This window comes from Falco peregrinus, chromosome 7 (assembly GCF_023634155.1).
Source record: "Falco peregrinus isolate bFalPer1 chromosome 7, bFalPer1.pri, whole genome shotgun sequence".
Taxonomy (NCBI): domain Eukaryota; kingdom Metazoa; phylum Chordata; class Aves; order Falconiformes; family Falconidae; genus Falco; species Falco peregrinus.
Window position 1 is genome coordinate 70,420,019 of NC_073727.1, and position 18,396 is coordinate 70,438,414.

Sequence of the window (18,396 nt, forward strand, 5' to 3'; positions counted from 1 at the left end):
AAGAATTTCATGGAATAACTTTTACATGGCACCTGTTGTTATGAAAGATATCAAGATTTATATTCCTTCAGAATGAGTAATAAATATTTATGTTAAATATTGGAAATAGTTTTATTATCCATAACAGTCTAGGGTGTAAATCAATTTAATTTATTTAGATCTAAAACTCTTCTTGTATACAAACCTGGAGTTTTAGTTATTGTTTCATTAACTTCTCTCACTCCTTTACCTACAAGTAAAAAGACAAATTATCATTTTCATGAACATATTTCTTTGGTTGTTTGTTTTTGTTGTTGTTTTTTTTTAAAAAAGAATGTTAAAACAATGCCTGATGGATGCAATCATCTCTTATTCAATAGAACCATATTTAAAACATAAATAACTGGTTTTCAATACTTTAAATGTTCAAACCTATACACTTACACAAAACTATCAGAAAATAATTTAGGTAAACAACATTATTACTGTTGAAAGTTGTTTGGCTAGCCAAGCATTTCATACCTTTAGGCCTAAAATTTTTATATCAGTCCCAGTGCTATAAAAGAGAGCCTTATAGAGGGGACAAATATTGTATCTAATTATGAATAATAGTATATTAACTATAGTAAAAATTGTTTTAATAAAGATTTATACATTTATGACACAAACCAGCAAAAGCCAGATAGATGGATTAAGATGACAGGATCAGATATCATGGGAAAGGATCACAACTGGCACCATTTCTGGTACACTCAGCAGAGTTATGTCCATTGACCCCAGATCAAGTTCTGTCATCATATCATTAGCCACTTTAAAAAGGCTACAGTCCCATTGGGAGATTTGGCCTTGTGTGTGTTTTATCTTTCGGAGCAGAAATTCACTGGCTGATCAAAGGCTAAGAAAGCAGAAAAAGTGCACTCAAGAAAAATTATACCTAAAGACTGTAAGTCAATTAAAAAAAATAATGCTTTCTTATAGAAACCTTCTCCATATTTTATCTTTAATTTGAAAAAAAAAGGAAATTAACAAAAAGCATTCAAGATCATTTATCTCAAATTATTAGTTACATAGAACAATTTAGGTTGGAAAAGAGCTTTAAGATCATTAAGTCCAACCATATAGTGTCCATGAAAAATCCTGTTTAGGGAACTAGAATAAGATAAATATTTATGTGTCGATCATAAGTTTTAACAAAGTTGAAACAAAAAGTCTACTACATTAATGAAAAATCAAATATTTCCCAAACAAATCTATTTAGCATTCTTTGACATATTGCAATTAAAAATAATGTTTCAAACATCTTTCCCATGGCATCTGATTATTTTTCATTTATTCATACTCTAAATATAATTTTGTTTTCTTTTTCTGAACCAGGAACTATATAAACATAGTCATGTTTATATGCATGCGAACAGCAAATTTAGCCCTCATAACTATATACTTTGGGTTACTCTAGCAAAACTATATTAAATTTACATGGATATAAATCAGAATGCAAAGATGTATTTATTTTAATTTATTGTTCTTTTTATTTTATATTTTCTTAGACAAAAAGCATACCTGAATGAATCTAAAAGCCAACCTGTGAAATAACTTTTTTTTTGTTCCTAATACAGAATTATACTTTAAACACTGAATAAATTGAAATGCTCTTTGAATATGAGACATAAAGATAAGTACAGTTAAAAGAAATATTTTATATTGCTTAGGGGTTTTTTTTTTGCTGTTGTTAGGGGTAAATTTATGTATGTGTACCCGTGCATTTACACACACGTACCCCCTTGTTTTCCTCCATGTGTTTTAGACGCTATGTTCACTTTGATTTCTTTTCTGTTTCTTTCACAGCGTAAAAGCTGTTGTGTCACATGCGTCTTTAAATAGTAAATAGCAAAAACCAATCCTACTATATAAAATAAAAATGCCAAGGAAAATGAAATCCAACCAAGTAGGGCACAACATATCAATTGAATAATGACTTACTTTTACAAATAGGTGATTTTCCTGTCCATTTCATATCTGGCTTACATGTCCGATGCTCTGATCCACCAGCAAGAAAAAATCCTGGCTGACAGGTGTACACCAAAGTATATCCTAAAGTAGGAAGATCTATTGCTTTCACATCTACATGTGCCGGTGTCTCTGGCTGCCTGCAAGCGTGAGCTGCAAAGGGGTTTTTAGAGTTAGAAGAAGTGGTAGTAAAGTTTCCATAAAATCAGAGCATGTAACTTGAAACAAATGCATACCAACTTACTCCCTTTCATTACGTAAACTTTGTACACCTTTTAGAAATGTCATGGTTATCACTTGTAAAAGTAACACTCTGAACATACAGTTTTATTATTGTGGGAAGATGGAACTGATACTATCACATATTTTTAAACAATACACCAAAATTAAATCACAATAGCAAACAGAAGAGTTAAAATGCATTGTATTGTACATGGTGCAATGATTGGTCCTGTGAGTTATTGTACTGTCACAGCTTCAAGCATTGCTTCTACTCAATGTTTTGAAAATTACAGAGTAGTTATTGTGCTAAATAAATTAATTATAAATTTCAATGGAAATAAAGGTCCCATAGGAAGGTTTTGTCATAGTACACTGTTAACAGATATGGCTGCTTAGTATACTTCCGTCTCTGGGCTCCATGGTGTTCATTTATAACAACCCAAAGATAATCTGAAAAAGGATAAGATTCTAAGGTCATTCTAATTAATTACATTTAGCTTTTATGAGTGTATTTTAATACAATATTTATTTGATGTCCTCCAACCACACAGAGCTGTAAAATACAATAATCATTTGCATACCCATGCATAGCCCAGAAAAGATGAATTTTGCTGAGTTCTAGTTTATGATTTACAAAATACTAGCCAACAAATAGCCCCATGCATACTTGAGGCCACTTTCTGCTCTCTATTAATCCAGCAGACACAAAAAAAACAGATCAATTTAAAGCAGCTAATGCAGTAATGGGGACAGACTTTTTTGAGTAAAACTCGTAAGAATTATTGTGAATTTCATGGGGAAAAAAAATCTGATAAATCTTCCTTCAAATTAATATCCCAAATACATCTTTGGTCTTAGAATAGGAAACAAAAAACATTTTAAAATAACATTTTAAATACAGTTTACTTTTTTCTAGCATACAATTTACTATGAATTTCTACACGTATCACTTTGTAACTCTATTAAAATTTCACAGTATTATAATTCATTAGATAAGAAACCAGACTTACGTATGCATTCAGACTGTATGCCACTCCAAGTTAAGTTAGCAAGACAAGAACGGGTGGTAGATCCCTGAATATGATAACCTTTTCTGCATCTGAAAAAGACTGTGCTCCCAACCTAAGATCAAAACAGAATATTAGATAAAAGAGGTATCCATCACACATAGTCAGATATCAAGATGGTGATAAGCTACTAGAGAGATTTTTTTCAAAAATAAAAATGTCCTCTTTTTAAAGTTTCTAGTGTTAAACTTTTTTCTTTTTTTAATGTACTGAAAAGTTTGAAAAATTGATCTTTTGTCACTATTTGAAAGCAGTAAGTAGAAAAATATTGACAAGGCTTTGCACATGGAAAAGAATGACACTTAAAACATTTCAGCTTATTAGTTTGTCAATGTGACAGAAGCAAACTAAATGACTGAGATGTCTCTTTCCTGTACGTCACTGCATATATTTCAACACAACTTGACTATAAAGTCTCTTTCAAAGATTTCTCATTGTGTGACTTGACTGAAAATGCTTTGAAGAAGAAAAAGGAAAAAGAAAAAAACTATGAAGAACTCAAACAAATTCACCAGAGAAAACCTGAGCCCACAATTCCTTACACTGCACTTGTACTGTAAACTACCTAAGTTTTACTCAAGATATTCAGCTAGCAGAGTAGTGTTACAGAAAGCCTTCTTATGGTCAACTGTGATATGACATTTCTCAGAAGAAAAGGTAAAGTAACAGAAAACTTTCTTTAGATTTCCACTGAAAATAGAAAAACATGAAAACTGGATACAAAATTGCACGTGATGAAGAGTTTTCATAACATATGAGAGGGAGATTGTGTGGAAAGTTCTACTAAAACAGACTTACTGATGGTAGTGACGAAAGTAACCAGAATAAACTCCAGGCCAAGATATTTAAGGATGCAAGGCTGATCAGTAAAGCATTGCTTTCACTTTGGATAAAACATCTTGGCAATAAATATCAGATTAAATGGGGGGAAAATAAACCCACCAAAATTAATATTATTTGAAATTATATGACTTATTAATAAAGTAATATATCACATGGACAAATGCAAGTAGGTTGCAAATGAGTAGTGACCAATTCATATTAGTAAAATAGCTTGCAGACATATAAATGCAGTTTGCTCTACACTGCAAATGTCACAGAAGAACTCCAATGGACATTAAAAATAGGCAGGTATCTTCAGAAGTGGCTACCTGTTAACTATATACTCTGTTGCATAGAAACAGATTATCATGATAGAAGTTCAGCAAATGCAACACCAGTTCTTCCTGAAGTGGCTTGGGAAATTCACTGGCATTTTTAAAGGTCAAATTACTGATACGGTTTCGTAGACTTATCTCTTTATAACTATTTTAAAACATTTTCGTCTCTCTGCCCTGCCAAAGAGACACAGCATGTCTGTAGTAGAGAGCAGAACACAGTATGGCTGGTCTTTACTCTGTCATCTTGCTTCTTGTGAGATTACCAATTCTGGTATCAGTAAGTAACGATGAGCTGCAAATCTTTCCTCACTGTTCCAAAAGACCAAGCAAAAAAATAATGTCTAGGTTCAAGGTAGTTACAGTTACAATTTCTTTCTCATTTTACAGGTAAAATTAAAAATGAAAGTAGTGCATCCTTTGTGTAATACCGGGATTAAAAACATTGGAGGCATTCCTAACAGTCACAGTGCAGTGAATAAGAGAAGGGACAAAATGAACAGGACAAGACAGGATGCTGGTAGGTAGGGGAAAAACCTTCAAAGGTCTGTCTTCTGCCTGTCATCACACCTTTCTATAATAAGGAAAGGATGTGAAAACCTGGTTTATAGAAGCTTGGCTAAGTTAAACACACAAGAAGCCCCACTAATCAAATACGAAAAAAAATAAAAATAAACCTACACCACTAGTAATTGGAGAGAAGTTTCTATCTTGTACCAGATAGTGATCTGACAGTAAGAGCACGTACTTGAGAAAGACTAAATACAGAACAGATGAAGACCTGCCTCCAGAGGTGGACGATAAGAGAAGATGACCCTTCATGTTCAACGGATGTCAGAACAGTGAATCTGCCAGTACAATTCTGGTATTAAAGACAACTTGTGAGGCTGATAAAAGGGGGGGAAGAAAAAAACCTAACCCTCTGATCAAATTAGGTGCAAAGTTTAGTATAATTTTTGATGTGATGATGGGGACACGTACAGGGTCCAGATGAGACAGCAGACAGGCGACTGCACCTATTACTAGAAGAACCACTTTAGGGGTGAGGCAACAAGATGTGGTTGGGGGAGAGGGGCCTTGGAATTTATGAACCAGGCCGGAGCATGAGTGAAGCAAAGAGCTGACAGCCACAGCAATGACAGCACAATTGCAGGAGAGGGAGGGTACCAATAACCAGAGGAACTTATAGAAAGGACTTTCTGAAAATCAGTTCTACTACCTTGATCATAATACCAACGCTGCCTGCCCTTTGTTCAGAAATAAGCAGGAAAACCAAACAGAACGTATTCTATTTTCCAATAACAAATATTTATACCTGAAGAATCTATCCACATGAGGCTAATCAATCCATATAATGACTGTGGATTGGTCAGCGTTGCATCTACTTTTATTTCCTCAGTCAGTTTTCTGACTGTCACTTAGTAAGCTAATAACCTGTGAGGAATTCGGAAACTAGAGAAAAGACATTCACCACAGAGAACTGAGGATCCAACACATAGAATAATTTTATCTTCTCTGACTGAATAAAATGTAACATGAATTGTTAATTTAGTAAAGCCACTTGCTGACTTTTTTGTCACGGACTATGTGGCCTTTGCATCAGACAGGTCTTTGGTTGTTTGATATTTACTAACTATTCATCAATATATGAAAGAATTATGATTGTAAAGCAAAGTAATTATATCATGTCATATCATATTCGGTAATCAATTTTTAAAGTCATCCCAACTGAAGCCTCCTAAAGGATTGAATGCATGATATATGGCAATATTAAAAGTTCTTTCTTTAAGCTGTATGTAACCCCCCTCCCCCACCCAATAAAAACTTGGAATGAAGCATAAGTGTATGTTTAAAAGGAGTGGAAATTTCCTAAGGTTTACATCAGACATTTAAGTCTACAGATAATTTCATATATTCATAATTATTAAATGCATCTTCATTTTAGAGAGCTAATAGACAAAAGAAAGAATTACCTCATAACCTCTTGAACTGTTTTGTATTCCAAAATGTGGAGTACCAGGGTCTGTACATGTATTGTGAGCTGGATCTAATGTAAAATTTGAAACATGATAGATATTATTATGGTATGGAAATAATACTCTAAAACTGTTTGCAAAGATTTAGTAATTTCATTGATATCTAGTGATGACAATGATTGAATTTTTAATGGAGTGTGTATTTCTATATATTAAATTTATATTTACAATTAAATTTCCAAAATAATTACAGCACTTTGTTTCAGTACATTGCCATTATTTAAGGATAATTTTTGCAGGTGTCTTTGGCAGTGTAGAATTTGGAGTTAGGATTGCATTAATTTTTGCTAAGCTTATGCTTTTAAACCTTTTTGAATACATAGTATATCCCACGATTCACAATGCAGATAGAACATATAGGGAAATCTTTTTCTTCTCTTCTTTCCCAATGAACAGCTTAATGATTAAGTTAGATTTCTAACAAAACCCCAAACCCAAAACAAAAACCAAACACAAAATCAACTTGCTTTCTTATAGCAAGTAAAATAATTCTTTGATAGAAATTTTTTCTATGTCACCAAGAAAACTTAAGTTTCAAATGGATTGCTACGTCAGTTGTTGCTGGAGAATGAAAAGACAGTCGTGTCCGTCCCCCTGTCATCGTCCCCCCCCCCGAAAAAGATACGCCAACAGAGTGTAACTAATTATCTGATCATCAGTTTCGTGAGTGTAATTTAAAGCAGCCTGAAACTATTTTTGTTTCAGCAATGTCCACTTCACATTCTAATGGTGTATTTTCTTTGGTGTTGCTCAGTCACATCCACCAAGTAGACAGTACAGGACTTGATCTGATGGATCTTCCTGTATTATGTGATTCCCTCTTGGCAACTAAGCCTGCTTTTGTGCTGACACTGCATTACAAATAACACAACTTGGGACTACATTTCATCTGTAACCATTTTTAGTTTTCTTTAGAGGGGAAAATTGAACTTATCATATACAATAATTTAATATGTGATCTCACTCTTGGTCAACTTCCATTTTCAGTGTTGACCATCAGCAGAGCATAGCAATTCAACCAGACTGATATTTACCAAAGGTTTCAAAAGTTAAGTATATGTTGATGTGTGAGAATAAAAACTAAGCACACTCCCAACCTTGAGCTGCTTGAACAGTTCAAGAACTTTTACAAATTATCATCAGCTGGAATGCCATTCCTAATAAGACCCATGAAGCTTAATTGACTTTTAAAGATATGTCTTATCTGAAGAAACAGTGGGGAAAAAAGGAAGAATTCTCAAAGTATTTTAGGGAAATTATCAACCTCTAGAAACAGAAAAGCTTGGCATCATTTGTCATCATATAGTATTTCTAGGTGTAGTTCTAGGTATTGTTCACTGATCTTAATTTTCAAATTGCTTAATGATGGTATCTAAATATTTCAGATGGTCTACTATTCTTTTTACAATAACATAAACACTGTGCTGTAAAATAAAAGTTTATGTCTTTGACATAGTATTTTTCATTTCCTTCTATATAATATTATGTAAAATATAAATAGAAATATCATTATGGCATTTTCAAATTTAATTCTTCACAATAGACCCGAGATTTAGCTTCTGTAAACCTTCTTGCCTCTGTTACAAAACATAGAAGTAAGATATATTGCCCAGTTCATAAAAATTGTGGACAAAAGGAGTTTTGAATTTGTATCAAAGAACTGTATTCAGTGTTAATGTCTTAATTCACAAATACAGGCTGCTTTCAATAAACTTGCTTACATCTTTTCCCAGAATGCCCACCCCAGCTCTTCCACATAGCCAATATCTCCTCCAGAGCAAAATACATAAATGGGCTACAATCTATATTTGAATGTGTGTGTTTAGAAATATAAATGAGGATTTTTTTGTATTATAACACAAAATAATTTTCTCTAGCAAGTCACCCCAATTAATGGATGAAATGCTGATGTCTGTGGGCATTACAGGTGTCCAGCATTTCTCTGTTAGTCTGATTACATAAGATGCTAAAAGCCTATCACTTGCACATTAGCAAGGAGAAACTAATAGTACTTGGCAGTTCTTTGGGATTTCCAAACATCACACCCAGAACATTTCATACTTTTGAGCTGTACAAGCCACTTCCACAAAGTCCAAAAAGCTTTCTGATTTAGGATTGATTCTGACAAATACTTTTAACTCTGCAGTGACAGAATCTGGCCCTTAAGCTGCCCAAGTCTTCTGTGCATCTAAAAGATTCTAAAAATAGATAGAACAAACGTATGCACTTGCGCTTAGTGACATTCTGCATTTCCAGCAGACAAGCAATCATGTACATTTACAAATTACTTCATATGTGATTGTGTTTATACTAGCATTTTTATATTCAAAACATAACCATATTTCTGTTTATTTTTATATTACACAGACATTTCCTATATTTGGAAATCTAATTGCTAGGTTCATGGTAGTGTAGTAGTTTATCGAGAATATTCTCAGCACAAACAGCATAAGTAGTGGTAGTTATTACCAATGCATGTTGGCTGAATTCCACTCCAAGTACCATCTGCTTGACAGAATCTTCTTGAAGACCCTATAAGAATAAAAGGTGGTCTGCACTGAAAGCTAACTTCAGATCTGTAGGTGAAACTTTTTCCATTGAGGCGTCCTTCTGCTGGAGTACCAGGATCACCACAGTACACAGCTAATACATAAAAAAGGAAAGAAAACAAAACTATTAGAAACTGCACATGCTTCATCTGAAGTATTCTATATTGTTTTATGTGCAAGTCAGGCATACTGAGTGCCAATGCTATGTTCATTTAACTGTGTAGGATTCTAGCTCAGATAAATTCTTGTCAGCAATTTAAAATTAATTGTCACTGTTATTGTTACTATAAGCATAAAACTTAACCTGGAAAAATAGACTTTTTAATTGAGACAAATGCTGATTAGAATTTGGATTACAAAGTAATCTTAAAGTAGACAGCGCTATATGGTAATGCTTCAAAGCGTATCCAGTTTTCACATCAGTCACCCTCAGATGTGTAGGCTGGAAATTTTTGCCCTAATTAAGTAAAAGGAAAAATGTTTGTCAGAGTCCTGACAAGATTTCAAGAACTGAAAGAGATGCGTTGACAGATTTAGAGGAAGTTGAAAAACAAATACAAACAAAATATGAGGGTATGTACTTGCTTTCAAGAAAGAAAAGATAATTTTTTAAGGAGAGCAAGGCTATGATCTTAGGGTTAGGATATTTGTTTTCACCTGTTAATGGAAATGGAAAGAGGAAAGAAAAAAAGGAGAAGTGTAAGGGAAAATTTTAACCTGGCTCACCACAAGCCAAATTCAGAGCATTCAAAAAGATTATCAGTAAGGGGAATGATGATCACTCCAACCAGGTAGTAAGAGATGGAGATTACTTTTGGGGAAAGGAAGAAGACAAATGGGCACAACCACTCAATTTCACAAGGTATGCTTTTTGGAAGAAGAAGGGAGAATCCTGCAGTAGACCACATATTACCTCATCTAGCTAAGTCCTTTTTAAACTGTGAGAAACTGACTGTAGGCCAAGAGAACTGATTGTAGTTTTGGTGAAGCCCGACACAACTGTTCCCTGAAAACTTACGCAAACATTGTGGGATGTCTCCCCGCCAAACTCCTCGACCCTCACAGGAGAGAATAGCTGTGTTAGATAGCTGATAGCCTTCTGCACAGCTGTAACTGACACTGGCACCCCAGCGATAATCGGATCCTTCCACTTTCCCATAGAGTACTGGTGGAGGGGGGCCACAGGTAATAGCTGTGTCACAAAAAGAAAGTTATTATTTCAGGGCTTTATAGGGTTTAGGAAAATGCGGCATAATATCTACTCATACTTTTGAGAGAAAAAATACAATTTATTCTGTTTAGTTCCAACAAAGCATTCCTGTGTTGAAAAAGCAGCCTATAATAGACAGAAAACCAATTTAAATACAAAAATACCACCTCTAGGTTCAGGAAGTCCCTGAGCTGTAGGCTGCTGGAAGCCGGAAGAATATATAGCTTACCTAGCTCTGATCTCTTCCCTGCATATTCATTACTGATCATTGTTGGCAACAGGCTACTGAGCTAGGTTAAAGTTTCCAATAAATATGATATATTTCAATATATATGTTTCTATGATTCTGCAGTTCTAAGTATTCACACTTAATTTTAAACTAATTTTGCAGCACTATTTAAGGCCCTCAGCATCACTTTGTTCACACATTATCACTTTGTTCATTCACCTGCTCATTTTCTAAGGCTTTCAGCACACAATGGACATTGACTTTACTGGCAATTAGTGGCTAAGACTAAAAATACCATTTCCAGATTCTTAAAGAGTGCCTAAAATGACGAAATCTGGAATGACCAAGTTTACATTTACACATCAATTCTTTCAACAAAAAGCACGAGCATAAAATCATTCAGCCAGTGATTTTTACAAGAGAAGATGCAGTCAGTTGAACTGATATGGCAAAATTTAATTAGTAGGCTAGACTTAAACATTATTTTAAAGCTGTGCTAGATGAGTTGGCAGTCTAGTCCTTTTATAAGCATAAGATGCCCTAGGCGGTTAAATTTATTTTCTGAGCTGCTGTAGTAGTGCTAACAATGTTCATCAGGCTGCCTTATTTGCCTTTCAGCCTCATTCCCATTATGACCTTTATGTTAGGACTTGTAATCAGCTATTAGTGAAGCATCTTTTTTGGCTATTTGTGATGACTACACCACTGCAACAAGGAAATCTTTTATAGAAAGGATCCCTTTACAGAATTTTGGACATCTAATCCAAGGTAAAGGGCCAAAAAGGAAAATAAGTACTTTGTTCCTAGCATTTTTAACTGAGCACTATGATAGTCTTAACTGCAGAGTGATTTATTTGTACTGCAGTTATTCATGTCACTATTCTGACTGATATTATACTGCAACATATGTGCCAAATAAATACAAATGTTACACAAATACTTATCTAAACATCTTTGTGGAATTTGCATGACAAATGTCCCAGAACAAGCTTTGATTTTTTTTATAAATACAGACACTGATTACTGAATTAAACATATAGTATTAAAACAGTATTTGTAAACTATTTAAGTTCAAAAGCACACCTTTGCATATTGGTTTACTCTGGTTCCAAGTGCTGTCTTTTATACAACGCATGGTAGATGAACCAGCAGGCTCCATCAAGTATCCTGGATTGCATTGGTAGCTGACTGTCTTATTAAAGGTAAAATCATTTCCAAACTGAATGCCATTTGCTAATGCACCTGGATCTCCACAGCTGATCACTAGTGAGGAAAAGAAAAAAAAGGAATTTTTTTCAATAAACATGTAATGAAACACTGAACTATGCATAGCTGATGTCCTTTTTTCAGTGTACAAAACAAGAAAAATTTTGATCAATATATATCACATAAAACCAAAAACATAATCTTTAATTTTTAGCTAAAAACTTGTATTTTTGAAGCACTGCAATAGCATGGGCCAAATATTGTATTCTTTAAATACACCAGTGTAAGCTGGTATACCCTACTGCTACTGCAGACTGTTACGTTAGTAGTAGTTTTGACAGGACTTTTCCTTCCTTCATACTGGGATCTTGGTCACATTATGCCTAATGTTGATGGTGCAAGGCAATTCCAGCAGTTATGAAATTCCTCTCTCTTTTGTGTATCACTGTACTGAGGTATTGTGGGTCTGCCCATGTCAGTAAGGCCACTGGTCCTGCAGCATTCGTCTGCTCCCTGCTCGCTTTCCCTGACAGAGCATCCTGATCTCACTGCTCCCTGATTCTTGGTCCTTAGCAGAATGGTTATCAGTCAGACCTGACTCATTTGGCTCATGATAAAAACTAGCACAGTAATGTACCCAATTAGGTAAAATCTGATCTAGAAGTACCAGAACTTCATCTTCTGTGTATAAGCAGAAAAAAAAAAAAAAAAAAAGAGAGAAATAAAAAAAAAAAAGAAAAAAAAAAAGAAACTGTATAGGAACATCTATTCTTAGGAACAACGTTTTTTCAATATTGACATTCATGAGTTAAACACATACAATAAAGTTACCTATGTATCCATCTTAAAAAGATGGTTCTGGAAACATCTAGCATGTATTAAAATAGCACATACCTTTAGATACATAAAATATTCACGTATTATAAAACAGATGAATGGCAGGGAAATGTGTTACCTAATAAAATAATCATTTTCAGTAGGAAGCCTGGATGACTTACTACTTTAAAGCTATAGAGGAAAAAAGTTTATTTCTGACCTGTGCAGTCTGGAGCAGTGCCAGTCCATGTCCCATTAGCAGTACAATGTCTAGTAGTTAGCCCTGAAGTTTTGTAACCTTCCCAGCAGGCATAAATGACTGAGCTGGAGAATAATATTCCATCAGTGTATATTATCATGCCATTGGCTGGGGTTCCAGGGTTCCCACAAGATACAGCTGTAAAGAAAAGTTTTTAACAAAATATCAGTATTTCCATCCATGACAGCTGACTAACTAGGGAAAAAAAAAAAAAAAAAGTCAATAGCCCATCTTTTAACAAAGCTATAGCAAGTTCCGCTAAGAAAATGTTTAATAGGTATATTCTTGAGCATATTCTATATGCTCGTGTACCCAAGTCAGGCCACTGAAGAACATCAAAACAACCAGCAGGTGGATGAGGCTGCTAGGATTGCAGTGGTTTGGGTAGATTTCAGTTGGTAACATAGGAGTAAAGTATGTATATCTTGGTGGGTCCATGACACCTCAGGCCCAACACACAGATGCGCCCATGACCATGTACACTATTGCACAGCTTATCCATGAATGTGAAACATGCACTGCAATTAAGCAAGCCAAGTGGTTAAAGCCTCTCTGGTATGGTGGACAATGGCTAAAATATAAATATGAGGAGGCCTGGCAGATTGATTATATCACACTCCCACAAACCTGCCAAGGCAAGCGACACGTGCTTACAGTGGTGGAAACAACCACTGGATGGCTGGAAACATATCCTGTGCCCCATATCACTGCCTGGAACACTATCTTGGGCCTTGAAAAGCAAGTCTTACAGTGACATGCTACCCCAGAAAGGACTGAATCTGACAACGGGACTCATTTCCACAACAGCCTCAGAGACACCTGGACCAAAGAGCATGGCATTGAGTGGGTATATCACACCACCTATCATGCACCAGCCTCTGGGAAAATCAGACAATGTAATGGACTGTTAAAGACTACACTGAGAGCAATGGGTGCTGCGACTTTCAAACACTGGAATACACATTAGCAAAAGCCACCTGGTTAGCCAACACTAGAGGATCTGCCATCCAAGATGGCCCCGCCCAATCAAAGCTTTTATGTACTGCAGAGGGGGATAAAGTTCCTGTAGTGCACCTTAAAAATATGCTGGGGAAAACAGTCTGGGTTATTCATGCCTCAGGTAAAGTCAAACTCATTCGTGGGATTGCTTTTGCTCAAGGACCTGGGTGTACTTCGTGGGTAATGTGGAAGGATGGGGAATTTCAATGTGTGCCTCAAGGGGATTTGATTTTGGATGAAAATAGCCAATGAATCAAACTGTGTGATGTTAACTGCTATACAACATTGTATATTGTCACTTCTATATGCCCAGGAGCGCACTGGGCACCTTGTGGCACCTGTCTCTGCCATTCTGTATTTGAAGATCTGAACCTGACTCTCTTCTGACTGCCATATCAACAAAGAACAAACTTTAATGAAACCAGATCAACACAGCAGTGATGGAACCAGAACTGACTTCAAGATGCAACAATCCAACACCTCACAATATCTTTCCTGCATTAAAAGACTGTTATGACCAATGGAGCTCAAAGTCATGGATTAAATGAACTCAATAGTCCTTAGACTAAGGGAATGATACCTGTGTGTTTATATCAAAAGACAGGGAAGGTGATGATGTATTCAAAAGTGTAGCATGATGTGAATGGCACGGAATAAGGGTGTGTGGGGGGGAAATTGTCCTGGTTTTGGCTGGGATAGAGTTTTGTTGGGGTTTTTTTTTTTCTTTTTCTTTTTTTTTTTTCCTCAGTAGCTGGTACAATGCTGTGTTTTGGATTTTTGAATTTAGGATGAGAATAATGTTGATAACATACTGCTGCTTCTAGTTGTTGCTAAGTAGTGTTTATACTAAGTCAAGGACTTTTCAGTTGCTTGGGAATGCCAGTGAGAAGGCTGTGAGGGAACACAGCCAGGACAGCTGACTCAAACTAGGCAAAGGGTATTGTATACCATAGAATGTCATGCTGAATATATAAACTGGGGGGAGTTGGCCCATAGGCACCGATTGCTGCTCAGGGACTGGCTAGGCTTCAATCAGTGGGTGGTGAGCAATTGTATTGTACATCACTTGGGTTTCTTTCCTTCCCTTTGGACTTTATTAATCTCCCCTTCTCTGTCATCTTCTTCTTCTTCTTCATCATCATCATCATTTCAATTATTGAATTGTTGTTATCTCAACCCTTGAGTTTTACCTTTTTTCCGATTCTGCTCCTCATCCTGGTAAGGAGGGAGGGAGGGATAGAGCAGCTGTGTGGTACTTCATTGCCACTAAACTATGACACTATGAGCCCAGCCTCTCACTCACTGCCCCTTCTCTGTGGGAAGGATGACAAAGCTCATGGGTTGAGATAGACAGGGGAATTGCTTACCAATTACCATTGTGGGCAAAACAGACTCAACCTGGGGACAATTCCTTTAATTCATTGCTAATTTAAATGCTTTCTATAGGGACAAAAAGACAAACATTAAAAAACCACCTTTCTTCTCTCTTTCCCAGGCTTAATTTCATTCTTTCATTTCAGGCTCCACTACCTGCTCTATGAGTGGTGCAGTGGGGACAGAGAACAGGGACCTACAGTCACTACACATTAGTTTGTCTCTGCTGTTGTTTTCCTTAAAGAACTGGAGGAATTCCTGTGATGATCATACCCTGAACTGCATAAAAGAAAGCATGGTCAGCAGGTCGATGGAGATGATTCTCCCCCTCTATTCCACTCTTATGAGAGCCCACCTGGAGTACTGCATCCAGCTCTGGGGCTCCCAGCACAGGAAAGGCATGGACCTGTTACAGGGGGTTCAACGGAGGGTCACAAAAAAGATTAGAGGTCTGGAACACCTCTCCTCTGAAGAAAGTCTGAGAAAGCTGGTTGCTCAGCTTGGAGAAAAGAAGGCTTCTTGGAGACCTTATTGTGTCCTGTCAATACTTAAAGGGGGGTTATAAGAAAGATGGAGAGAGACTTTTAACCAAGGTCTGTAGTGAAAGAACAAGGGTAACAGTTTTAAACTGAAAGTGGGTAGATTTAGATTACATAAGTATGAAATTATTTACCATGCATGTGGTGATAGCCTGGAACAGGTTGCCCAGAGAAGCTGCGCGTGCCCCATCCCTGGAAGTGTTCAGGGTCAGGCTGGGTTGGGCTTTGAGCAACCTAATCCACTGGAATGTGTGCCTGGTCATGGCAGGGATGGTGGAATAGGTTGTCTTTAAAGGTCCCTTTGAACCCAAACAATTCTATGATTCTGTGATAATACTAATAAAACAAATTAAAGACCATGTGCAGACACTGGACAAAGTACAACATTGAGATGAACTAGGAAAGCTTGGATGCATTCATTAAGGCTAAATATATCTATGGAATTTATGTGAAGACAAGTCTGCAGATGCTTAGTTCAAATCTAACAATTATAGATTACGGGATTCATTAAAATAAACACAATTTGTCAATGAAAAATTACTCTGAGTATTACTGATGTTTGGAATAATACCTAAAAGACTTTGTTTTAATGAAGCTTTATTCACTTTTTACGTATAAAAATTTATTTTAAACTGAAGAGAAAAATTCAGTAGGTTGGAACTTGAACTTGTAGGGGTGAAAAGGTATTCCCTTCCTAATCCTTATTTATACTAAACAGGAAACAGCTGAAGGAGAAGAGAAAAACTGAAGGAAAGGGGTTTCTTCTTAGTTTATGTGTGGTGTTTTAATTTCTTCCTGAAAACAGAAGGTTGAACAAAATATAAAGAAACAAAAACCAGTGGCATTCCAAACACTGCTAATTGCCACTGAGTGTTGCTGTCCTACTAAGTGTCTTCATGCAAGGGAAGAAGAAAGGGCATTGTAAAACTTCAATTGTCTGCTGAAAAAAACGATTCTGTGCCCATTGCCATTTTCATACAGTTATGATGATATCTACACTGACAGAAGACTAGTCTGTACTGAAGAATACTGCAAAATAACAATTGTTAGGTAAGGATACTGTGATAAAATGCCTAGGTGAAAAAATATAATGGATTTGTTAGAACTATTTTGTCCTATCTTCCATTTTGTCATTTAGTCTAGCAGACAACATATACAACAGAATCCATCAACTCCAGTCAATGAGAAAAAGCAACTTTTCAAACATTCTTGAAAAAAAAGAAGTAATTTAAAAACTGAATCTAAAGTCTTTCATTACTGCTTTCCAATTCTGACAGTGAAAAAAGTGTAAAAATTCTTTATTATACTTTTATTCTAAAATGTGATTTCCAGAAATATTGCCTGTTGCATTTTTTCTGAAAGAGCTAGCATAAAAATAGTGTATCTTATAAAAACACAGTCTAACTTATGTGGAGAAATATACATTAATTTATACTTAGTTAAGTATACAATATTATTTTATCATCTGTTAAGTTCTTGATGCATAGACATTACATAGAAAGAGAAGATGAAAATATTTTGTTAGAAGATGGATGACAAATTTATTCGTCATTCCATTTTACTATCTTCTATCAGAAGCATTTGTAGAATTTTGCATTTAGCTCAGGTGTCTGTTCTCTATTTTCAGACTGAATGGTTGTTTAACCAGAATTATTTTCTCACAGTCTTATAAATATATAGTTCAAAATTTTACCAGTTTGGATTTAGGTTTTTGAGCAAAACATGAACTGCTTGCAAACTCTTTTATATCAATTTTACGCAGAGCAATATGAAAGCACATTTCTGGCACAGCATTTCTTTTTAATTAAAAAATAAAATGTCATTAGTAAATGTCATTCAATGGTGTTACAAATGCCAGTGTTATCAATACCTACCTTCACACACAGGCTGTATACCTGACCAGGAACCACTGAGCAGGCATGTTCGTTCTGCAGATCCTCTCAGCTGATAACCCATTTCACATGAGAAACGTAGCAGACTTTTTATTTTGAACTCATCCCCTAGTCTAGACCCATGGGCTGGTACTCCTGGATCATCGCAATAGCCAGGATTATTTCCTATAAAACACAATGGAGCAGAAATATTGGCAGAGACATTATGTGAAAACGTAGTGGTACTGAAGACAGTATCTTGTAACTAGTACTACTAACTGCAACCAATGCAAGGGCATGAAAACAAAGCCAAAGATGAAAATAGCATGTCTTTTTAGTCTGCTTCTTACCTCAGAACTATATAGACCTAAGCATAGAATGTGATATAAATAAAAGATAAAATCTAATTGTGAACACAGGAAGCACCCCTGTTATTTTCTGTCAGTTCAACAAATTTGTTGTCTCTTTGACATAGTTTTCTGTACATTGTATTTTATAGTTCAACTTCTCTGCTAGTAATAACATCTAATAACAAAAATTAGATAACAGCAAGAGTGAAAAGAACCATATTTGAGTTTCTTAAGAAACATGTTTGAAATAACGTATACCCACAGGAGAGACTAAAGGGTACCTGTGCCTGTCAAGAATGAAAAGGACACCTCATAGTTTTCCTTATTCTTTAAATTCCTATGCAAGTATTGGTTACAATTTTAGAAGAGAAAGAAAGTGCTGCAAAACAGACCTCTCAACCATGTCCTCATACATCTGATGAACCAGTCAACTGCCTTATCAGATAAAGCAGCCACTACAGGAAATGCTACCAAAGAATGTCAAAGAGGTATGGTCTCAATATCAAAAAATTATTTTAAATTTTGG

The 18,396-nt window shown here is 35.6% G+C and overlaps 1 protein-coding gene across 1 annotated transcript in view; it reads right to left on the reverse strand.

The window, feature by feature from the left end:
• Positions 1 to 18,396, reverse strand: part of CSMD1 (CUB and Sushi multiple domains 1) — a 1,203,943-nt gene that overhangs the window by 20,721 nt on the left and 1,164,826 nt on the right. The window contains exons 57-65 of the mRNA XM_013299736.3: positions 17,524 to 17,706; positions 12,699 to 12,875; positions 11,540 to 11,719; positions 10,036 to 10,209; positions 8,938 to 9,111; positions 6,406 to 6,479; positions 3,219 to 3,330; positions 1,960 to 2,139; positions 185 to 229 (exon numbers count right to left, since the gene is read on the reverse strand). Of these exons, the coding sequence (XP_013155190.2) occupies positions 185 to 229; positions 1,960 to 2,139; positions 3,219 to 3,330; positions 6,406 to 6,479; positions 8,938 to 9,111; positions 10,036 to 10,209; positions 11,540 to 11,719; positions 12,699 to 12,875; positions 17,524 to 17,706 (1,299 nt within the window). The remainder of the gene's footprint in view (positions 1 to 184; positions 230 to 1,959; positions 2,140 to 3,218; positions 3,331 to 6,405; positions 6,480 to 8,937; positions 9,112 to 10,035; positions 10,210 to 11,539; positions 11,720 to 12,698; positions 12,876 to 17,523; positions 17,707 to 18,396) is intronic.